Source organism: Buceros rhinoceros, unplaced genomic scaffold (genome assembly GCF_000710305.1).
Source record: "Buceros rhinoceros silvestris isolate BGI_N320 unplaced genomic scaffold, ASM71030v1 scaffold1536, whole genome shotgun sequence".
Lineage (NCBI taxonomy): Eukaryota > Metazoa > Chordata > Aves > Bucerotiformes > Bucerotidae > Buceros > Buceros rhinoceros.
Window position 1 is genome coordinate 6,870 of NW_010417885.1, and position 10,281 is coordinate 17,150.

Here is a 10,281-nt window from a genome sequence, read left to right on the forward strand (position 1 = left end):
AATCTCATTGCAGATGTTTTCTGCAAATATGATCCCTACAGTCAAATGCTTGCGTGCTGTCTTGCTCTCCTGCTTGTCATGATACCGTGTCCTAGGAGGAACGTCTAAAAGAGATAATACAAAGAAGGAAATACCTCACAAAACGTGGTGCTCTGTACTCCATAATTCACAGAAGTGACAGCTCACCCTAACTGAACTCTCCAGTCTGTCAGACAGGGAAGCCCATCCTTGCATAAGAACACAAAGCTAATCCCCGAGCATCCTCATAAGAGCCTTTTTTTGTGCCATTAATAGTGCAAGGTGCTCAAGATTTTTTTTCTCAAGTAATGCTCCATCTACTTTGTTTGCTCAAGGCCTGTTTTCTATCATAGAGATGTCTGTATATACACAAAAGCTTACAAAACATTAACATTCATGTGTGTACTATGCATATATTTGCATACACACATGCCTACACTGTCACGTGCATGTGTACTATAGGCCGATAAAATCATGGCTTTCTTTATGCCAAAGCAACGTGTGTGCAAGATGGCTGTCATCAAAGGCAGGTGCTTGAAATGTCCCACTGCTAGGTTTTGTTTGGTGGAATCTCAATTAGAATGAAATTTCCTAAGTCTGGAGCTCTGTACATCCATTGTGCTCTAGTGGACCCATTATTTCAGCCACTGCAAGGAGCTTTGCTGTCAGTGACTTCCATTTGAAGAACATTTTCTCGTTCTGAATTTTCTCAGAGTAACAAACTTTAGAGTAAGGTTTTTCTTATCACCCTAACTTGTGTGACAGGAAGAAATACATTTGAATTCATGAAACAATCTTGTAGCTCAACCATTTTGATTAGTTCTTTGATGGGTTTATTACCTTTATGAGATTCATTAGACTCCTGCTCTGTATAGAGAGAACATCCCATAGGAGGTAACTAAATAACAGTAATTCCACAGTATTCTTGCAAAAATTCACAGATGTGGATGCTGCCACTTGCTTAAAAAAAGGTGTAAAGTGCTCCACATTGGTTTTTACAAAGCTGTTCTGTTCTGTGTGGAAAGGGTGGCTACCCAGTGACTTGCCTTTAAATAGAACAGTGAAGTTACACGGCCTCAGTAAACAATTGTCCCAGATGCACAGAAATACCCTTTGATTTTCTGTGTTTGCACATATCCTAAGAAACTGAAATAGACACAAATTGAGTTCACCTTCTTTATCCAAGAAATCTCACAGACTTAAAATGGAAGAGTTTGTGTGGTTATTTGACTTTCCAAATTAGCGTTGCTGTTACTTAGGTTCACCTAATTTAGAAAATGTTACGAGATCATTTAATAACAGTGCAATATAATTACTGGATGTTGCTAGTATAACTTCTCCTGTAAAGGGTAGAAGGTTGAAACCAGTTACCATTTCTTAATCTAAGCAAAGTAGCTCCAAATTTGTCTCATTCTAGCATTTAAATAACTGTCAAATAGAGAAAAAAAAAAGGGCATTTTCAAGCTGTCACCTTTTGGGCTGTTACACTTTATGGAGACCAGGTTATGACATAGATTGTGTTGAGTAGGTTGAATCTATAAGAAAAGAATGTGTTCTCCACATTGGCTTGTCCTGTCTTCACCCTGCTTCTGAAGCTGTGCTATGTAACGAAAAGGAGCCCAGCTACATCTGTAGCTTCAGGATGGTTTTCAGTAATACTGATTTCAGAAGGAAGGGAGCTAACCACGAGATGCACAAATGTGGATCAGAATTTCCCCATCCCTTGAAAAAAGGGGCAGAGGGATTGGGTTTCTGTCATCAATGTCACCTGAATCAGTGTTCCTGTCACACAGAACAAGGACAGGGAAGTTCTGGTGTGAGTGTTGCTCTGATGCTTGATGAACTTTTACTTTGCAAAAACTGGTAGCATTTATTCATGGTTTAAAAAGCTTGTGCTGAAAAAAAAGAAACTCTAACCTGTCTACTTTGCTGTTTAGTTTTAAATTTTACTTCTTTGGAAAGGCTGAGAAGTATTAAAAAAACCCTCTGCTTAATATAGGGTAGAACAAGAAGGGCTGTTCTGTAATTAGGCCTGCTGAATTTGTATTCATTCACACTAATCTAATTATTACTTTCTTTGAATGCTCTGCTGTGAGTCAAAATATGCTAGTGCTGGATTTGAGAACCACAGAATGAGAAAAGTAAGCAACAACTACAGAGATTTTTGTGCATCTTTTGACATTTATAGCAAACTCTGTAGAGAAATAACACTGCAAACGGGTTTAGGAAGATTGCATGGTTCTGCTTTTCAGCATGCTTTCCGTTGATTGATAATGGCAGATTAACTTGTGTTGCGCTCGTGCTTTCTGAGGTTGAGGAATGGTGGGACCTCCGTCCGTTTGTACCTGCAACAAGCAGCAAGTCCATTTGCCAAAGGAACCAAAACTGAAGCATCTCAACTCCATGGCATCTTTTTTAGATGAAACATTCTATCACATGCATTAAATGATTTTGCATCTGTAAAGACATAGCAACCAACCACTTCGTTTTCAAAAGGAGCTAATGCACATTCACAGATGCCGTTCTGAAAAAAACCCTATTCTGACGCGTAGTCCTGTGCTTGAAACAGTTATGCTTCTCGGCAACTAGCACCTACAAAACATAAGTAGAACAAGATAAGTCCCTGTTTAATTACTTTGAGAGCCATTCTTCTTTGTATCACATAGCTTGGCAATAGGTAGGGCAAGTCTTGGTCTGGTGGCTGCTCAGTGTTGGCTACAGTATGAGAAACTACAAAGACTCCAATGGAACATATATTCACATTTTTCAAATAGAAATACATGTTGGGAGACTGCTAAGTATATTTACCAAAGGAGCCCCAGGCAAATGCTAAATTTGTCCATTGAAACCAGATTTTGCATGTGTAAGGCACACCAGTGGAAACTAATGTGTTTTATGTATATTTTGTATTCAGTTTTCCTGTATTCCTTTTTTTTTTTTTTTTAGTCAAATCCTTCTCACTTCATTGCCAAGTATTCAAGGCTGTTGTAGTCTGTGCTTGCAGAAAATCAGAATTATTCCAACCTGGACAGACAATGACTTTTTCCTATCCGCGTTTCATGTAAACTTCCACACATGCACGTGTTATGATAGTGTCTAGACTAATTGCAGACTGAGAGGAAAGCATCTTTACCCCACAGAACCATTTTGTTTGTGGCCATACACAGAGCACACTTAATGTCATATCTGATGTCAGCACTCTTCTGTCACTTTATCGTGTATATATATGTATGTATATGTATATATAAATTAATCTCTAATATATAGCACTTCAAATTACATCTTAAAATGTTAACATCTGAAAGATTTAAATGTGAATTTGAGATGCTTAGCAAAAAAAAAAAAAAAAAAAAAAAAAAAAAAACCAAACAAAAAACCCCAAACCACAGTGTGAAACCTTGCTCTAGTAACTTCGATAAATAGCTCCATTTAACAGAACTATTTGTTACTGTTCTGTGCTTTATGCTTGCACTGGAGGAGACATCTTCTGTGCCTTGAGCGTTTTGCAGTAATAGGGCTTGACCCTGCATATAGTAATGGTGATTGGTCACTGTTTAAGTGCAAGGTTAAAACTAACAAGCAGAATGAGGGAGCTTGGGGGATCTTGCTCCTGTGTAATTGAAAGTGTGGCTGGACACTCCTCTTACAGCAGTCCCATAGCAGGAGTAATGTCAGATAGTGGAGAGCATAAATAAACGACTTAGTTCCAACCATATCTTAAATAATCTGCCTCTGCAGGCATTGCCATTTTCACCACCATTTTTAAAACTTATTCTTGAGGAGTAAAGGATGGTAGGGACAAGAGATTTGAATTCTCTGCAATGCTTTACACTGTGCCTAGCGCTTTACCTTCCTGCAACCTATGGCTAACAGATGTTTAGGTTTAATTTGGAACCAAAACCATTTTACTCAATCCAATCTGCCACAGGATTTGCAGGTTTAAGGCCTAAATGGATAAAGTGTCTAAAATGAAGGGACAGAGTGTGTTAGTAAGTGAAAGATGATTTGGTCTTCAGGTATACTTCCATAATAACTCTATATGGGCCTCTTACAAAGGCTACTCTTTTTTCTTTGATTCATTTGGTGACAGAAAAGTTACATCCTTAGCTCTCCCCTCATCACTTGTGATATTAGCATGCCTGCTGAAATTGCTGATGAGATGCTCACTGTAAAGCCACGTACGTTTCTATAAGTTTATTAATGATTTTGGTGTATTGCAGCAGTGTACCATTGAAGATGATCTGGAGTAGCATGGCAGCATGCAGAGCACCTAACTGTATTTCACTCGGAAGACTCGAGGTGGACATTCCAGTTTGAAGTGAGACTCAGTAACAAAGGTTATGGGAGATGCTAACAGAGGCTCTTTGCTTTGCAGTGCTGCAGGGAGGAGCACTGGATGGAGTCTACAGGCTGGCACAGTTTCACATTCACTGGGGATCCTGTGAGGGCCAAGGGTCTGAGCACACTGTAGATGGTGTGAAGTATGATGCAGAGGTAAGACATGTTTTACCTTCTCCATTCTTCTATGAATAATGAGTTTTAGGGTTTTTTTTTTTAATATTCCACCACAGTAGCAGCTTCCCTACAGATCTTCATAGGGCAAGAGATTGTGGAGGTTACCATTTTGGTACAGTGCGCTCCAGGACCTACTCCTTGCAAGAGCAGAGATTAGAATTGGAGGACTCTTGTAATACTTTTTTTCTCAGCTACTTCGTGTCAAAGAGACTGCAGAAGAAGAAAAACCTACATTAATTATACCTGTTTTCCCCAGCCTTCTCAGGGAGTCTTGAAAATTATGGAGAAATAGAATTGCAGCACCTCTGTAGACACACATCCCCCTTTACTGGCTTCAATTTTTAACATCAGAGACATTTTTGTAAACAACAGAATAATTTGGTGGCAGGCCCTTTCGTCTTTGGGTAGTGAAGAAGCAAGGGGAGCTGTGAAGAAGGCAGGTAGCAAAGTGCCTGACCTTGCTGGCACTCTTTGTAATATCCTTAAGCCTTCCGTTATCCCTTGGACTGCTTAAGACCTCGTATTACAGTCTCACCACAGAAAGAGAGTGACTTTAGTGCCTTCCATCGCACCTTTCCTTGTCCTCTGTTTAGAAAGCTACATCTGGATACTGTACTTTGATAAATACACATTGAACATACCTGTGATTTGCACTGTCGTGTGAAAGAAGCGGCCCCACAAATTCATTGGCTCTACCGCTTTTTGATGAAATGGGAGTAGCTTTTGTTTTGCCTAAGAAACTTACCATTACCTTACATCTGTTCACCATGAAATATTATTTGCTCAACTTGACTTGCAGATGTTTGGAAACAGCCAAGTGAACTTACATTAGAAATAACGTGGAAATGAAAAAGAAAGCTATGTCCTGCTAAACAGAACCTGGAGATGCGTTTCATACTCTTTTCAAAGGCTTTCCAGAAAAGGACAGGACTGTTTTTTAAAAACTGGCTAGATTGCAGGTCAGATTTGTCATTAATGTGTTTTCTTTGCTTCTTCTGACACCGACAATCATATATTTCAGTGTGATAAGAAGTCCAGGATATATAGCATTAAAATACTACTTCAGAATCTTGCAGGCTGCATGCAAGAAAAACTTAAGCTGAAGAGAACAGGAATTTCACCAGACTAAATGCAGAACGATACAGCCACAGCTTGCATTTAAAACTAATCTGGCAATCAGAGTGAGAAGCAAAATAAAACGCATGACAGAAATCTCTTTGCATAAATAAAACTTAAAAGTAGATGAATAATTCAACAATTTCTTAACTGTACACAAAAGTTTTTAAATCTCAGCAGTAAACCACCATCTGCTCTTAACGTTTAATAAATTAATTCCCTGCATCCTCATTTGTAAAATATTGTGGATGTAACATCATCTTCATAGTGCTTCTTGTTTTCTTGCTCCTAGCTCCATATTGTTCACTGGAACGTAAAATATGGTAAATTTGCTGAAGCTGTGAAGCACCCTGATGGTTTGGCTGTGGTAGGCGTCTTCATGAAGGTTAGCTCAACTTTTTCTTTTGTATTATTTGGGTGAGTCTAGTGTGTTCACTGTGTTGCAGGGGGACCTAAGATTCTAAAGTATAGAACAAGGCAGCATTATGCTATAAACCCATAGCAGAGTAGGTGGTGCTCCAGTCCTTGGCTTTCTCTACATATAAAAGCGTACCCCAGCCAAGGAGTAGGACTGCCATCCATCACCGTGGCAGCGGTGATAGATGCGCCTCTGCCTTCATCACAACAGTGACACTGCTATAATTCCTGTCAGTGAAAGGTGATGTGCGTAACTGACAAAGTTATGTCTGTAAGAATCTGCACTAGAACCAGCCTAAATAACACCTATTTTCCTTTTCCTGACATTGTTAAATGTCTGGAGCATTTTGTCTTAGCTGAGTTGCCTTCACAACTAGTTGGAGAAGGTGACTGTGCCTCAGCAGCGTGCACTCTGTCCTGGCCTCACTGTATTTTATTGAGAGGGTGACTTCTGTCATATCTCCACACACTTTTAATGAAACTAACTTTATGCTGTCCAGTGTCCTTGGCTGACCCTTTTGTGCTGTCAGCTGGCATGACTTTACAGGGACAGTTCCAATGACTTTTGCTGTAATACTCCTGTTATGTAATGAAATAGTGGTGGGAAAATTCCTGGGTACTTTCTTTGAGAACGGTAGCAGAAAACTAAAGGTATCGTGAGAGCGCATGGTTATTTTCTTTTTGTATGGTTTGTGTTACAGGTGGGAAATGCCAGGCCTGAAATACAGAAAGTTGTGGATGCTCTGAACTCCATTCCAACCAAGGTAGTATTTGCTAAATGTGTTGATTTGCCTTGCAGTGTTTTCTTCATCAGAATGTGGATTTTTTGCTTTTTCCCAGTCTGCTACACGTATGAAAGTAAAACAAACCTTCCTGCTATCTGATGCTCCTCTAATCCTAAATGCAAAAGAGATTGGAATTAAGTTGTAGAGGGCAGGGAATACTAGAAATAGCAATCATTTTATATCTCTGTGGCTACATTTCTCTTGTCTTTCAACTGCATTTAAACCTACAGGGTAGGATTTGTCTTCCTGATCTACTCTTCTAGGTGCCCTTGTGACAGATGCAAAACTCACTTCCCCTCATCTCTGCATCTGTGGGAAGAATTTCCTTCCTCCAAGAGAGCATGCTTCTCTTGGCTGTTTGTAGAGAGTCTAGACAAGAATTTTGACTGGGATATATATCACTCGTAGGAAAAAAAGCGTTTCTGTATTTTAAGTATTATGTGAAGTGTGTTTGTGATCTTAATGAGCTGAGTAATGAGAAACTAAAAGTACTTGCTGAGTAATTGGATATCTTCATAGTGGGTAAAGGCCTGTGCCAGTGAGAAATGCGAACAGGAAAGGTAAATGAGACTATGCTGTCGTCTTTGTCTTCAGGCTCTGTTTGAGGCAAATGGATGTTGCCATTTACTGCAGTGAACTCTCCAACAGGTCTCACAGGTTCTGTATTTCCAGTCAGTCAGTGTACATGGCATCTGAAATCTCATTGTTCATGTAAGCAAGATCAAATGATATCTCTGGGAGCAAGGAACATAAATTCAATATTTGAGATGAGAAACAATGTCTTGAAAGTCTTATAAGAAATATATTGCTGAAAGTCTTTGATCCCAAATGTATTGTAGCAGGCACGCAACACTTCATGCCAAACTCCATCTCTACCTTCCTCCAAACATGCAGCTTCCTGTAGGAAACTACTACTTCAAGCCCAGCATGTGTATGTGGTCTTTTGTCTGATGTTAGCACATCTACTTTCTTTATTGTATGGAAAACAAGCTTCCTTCACAAATTTTGCCCCCACTGGACTGCTTCCTGCATGCAGAGACTATTGGACATACCCTGGCTCACTGACCACTCCCCCACTGCTTGAATGTGTGGTCTGGCATGTTCTGAAGGAGCCCATCACTGTCAGCCCTGAGCAGGTGAGTCTCCAGTGGCTGGTGCCAGTAGATGTGTACTGGAATCATATTGATTGCTCCAGTTCAGCCCTCCTGGTGATCTTTGAAGTGGCAGTTAATGCTACTGCAGAGCTATTCAGGGTATTAGCTAGCATCACGTGTTTAAAATGCAAATCTGAAGTGATTATGCTGTTCTGTCAGGAGTTTGCTTCAATGCGTGGAAGTAGAGTTTTCTGTAAAATGTAAGGCTGTCCTCCATATGGACACAGTCCAGGGAAAATTTGGGGTGTTTTAAGATTTTAATCAGGCTTTCCAGATACATGGTTAGAGCTGCCATGTGGTAAAAGTCTGGAAAATTGTAGCATACATGAAAGGACTGTTTGCACATGCAGAGTGAGTCTAGCATGTATTGTGAGCAGCAGCAGGTTTGCTGTGCATGCAGAGATCACTTATCTGGGTATAATTCCCCTGAAAATACCAGGTTCACCAAGCACCTGAAGAGTATGTATTCTGCAGCCACAGACTCTCACTGTAGGTCTGTAGTTGGTTTGTTGGTCTTCCTGCACTTTCAGGACACAGGACTCATTTTACAAATTCTATTCAGCACAGACCAAACTGGGAAATTCCACACAGAACTGTGACAGTCCTAACAAAACTGCATTGTTTGGAAGAGGCAAAACTTGCAGATTCCACAAGTCTGCTTCCCGAAAAAATTCTTTATTCTGTTGAACAGTTTGAGGAGGATGGAGTCTTCCTAGCAGGAAGGAGCTCATGCAGATTAAATCACTCCTGGCCCTAGCTGCACCATCCGTTAATGAAATTACATAGGCGCAAGATTCCATCCTGCGGTTCACATCTGTGTGGTTGTCTAGAGCCTATAAATATAAACTAGCCCTGAAGAGCTTTAGTTTACCCTTCAAACTCTTTAATTTCTTTTATCAGTGGTAGACATGAAAACAATATGCACATAACTCTAGGGGGTTTATTCAGCTGATGTGAAGAAGTGCAACTGAGCTGTAGTGGGACTTAATGTAATAAAAGATAGAATAAATGACAAGGAAGAACTGTTGGAAATAATAATTATAGCAGTAGTTACCATTAATAAACTGTAAGGGAGCATTGAAGTTGACACTTGTTTATTTGTTCTAAACTACTGGTACTGCTATTGATAGTCCAAAGTTTGCAAATACAGTTTTATTACAGGGCGGGAGCACATTCACCAATATAGAGTTGTTTTCCCTACTACATGAACTTTAACTACCTACAAGTGGAAAGAGACATCACTTGTTTCTCCCACACACAACCTTCCATTTTACCATTGACATTTCAAAGGTGAATTTGAGATTCAAACCATGTGTGTGGCAGCTTGCCTTTTCATTGCAAAACTGGTCAAACCAAGAAACTGAAAAGCTGATTATTGACACTGGATTTCAGCTGAATTGGTTTTCCAAAGACAGATAAAAGCTATCACAGATATTCCAGTGGGGTGTAGTGAGCCCATTACCGTTTGCTGCAATGATGCAGCAGTTCTTCGCAGAGGTCCAACTCCAAGCTTTGTTCTGGTCGGTCCTGAAGGTAAAGTCCTCTCTTGGGCTGGCCACTGCTGAGGGCCTTCCTCCTTGAATAAGGGGAAGCCTGGCCTGCAGCCTGACTGTTAGAAAGTCCTACATTCCACCTACATTTTTGTGTGAGCAGGTCCAGCTGTCTGTATGAGATCACATTTGGAGTGGGTTATTATTTTTGGCACAGTCTTTTTACTGGTTTTGGAGATGTCCACTTAGACATGAAGGTACTTCTATTACATTAGACTATGCAAACACAAGTTTTACTTTAGGAACAAGCACTAAAACTTTACAGTATGCTCCTATTGATGTGGAATAGTATTCCCTTGCACAGTATTTGAAGATCAAGATATCCTGAATGAATTTGGCTTCCGTAATTTGACCCAAGGATAAAGGTTTTGGGGGGTTTTTTTGTAACTGGATTAAGAAAATTCAGCTTTCAAAGAGCCAAAACTGTACGGCTTGCAAAGGATTCTGAAAGGGTTTCAGTTCGGATCTGGACCAAGGACAAGCACCTTATTGCACACAGAATTCAGAAAATGTGTGCCTAGGTCCTTGTTTTCTGTGCTTTTTCAGTTCTTTCTAGCATATTTTGTGGACAGGAGAGCCTGCGTCAAGGACAGGAAATGGTGGGGATGAAATGCTGAGGCACGTGAGTGGTGATGCTGTCTCTAGACCGATGGTGCTGGTGAAACTTTGAGTTGAGTTGGGCCTCTGGCTCCGGCCCAAGGTGTATAATCCAGATAATCCTGCTGA

At 40.2% G+C, this 10,281-nt stretch overlaps 1 protein-coding gene across 1 annotated transcript in view; it reads left to right on the plus strand.

Moving 5' to 3' along the window:
- The window catches only part of CA2 (carbonic anhydrase II), a gene marked incomplete at its 5' end in the record, with an annotated part of 17,915 nt that overhangs the window by 6,655 nt on the left and 979 nt on the right, over positions 1-10,281 (plus strand). Inside the window, 4 exons of the mRNA XM_010138301.1 lie at positions 4,394-4,512; positions 5,942-6,034; positions 6,768-6,830; positions 7,832-7,987. Of these exons, the coding sequence (XP_010136603.1) occupies positions 4,394-4,512; positions 5,942-6,034; positions 6,768-6,830; positions 7,832-7,987 (431 nt within the window). The remainder of the gene's footprint in view (positions 1-4,393; positions 4,513-5,941; positions 6,035-6,767; positions 6,831-7,831; positions 7,988-10,281) is intronic.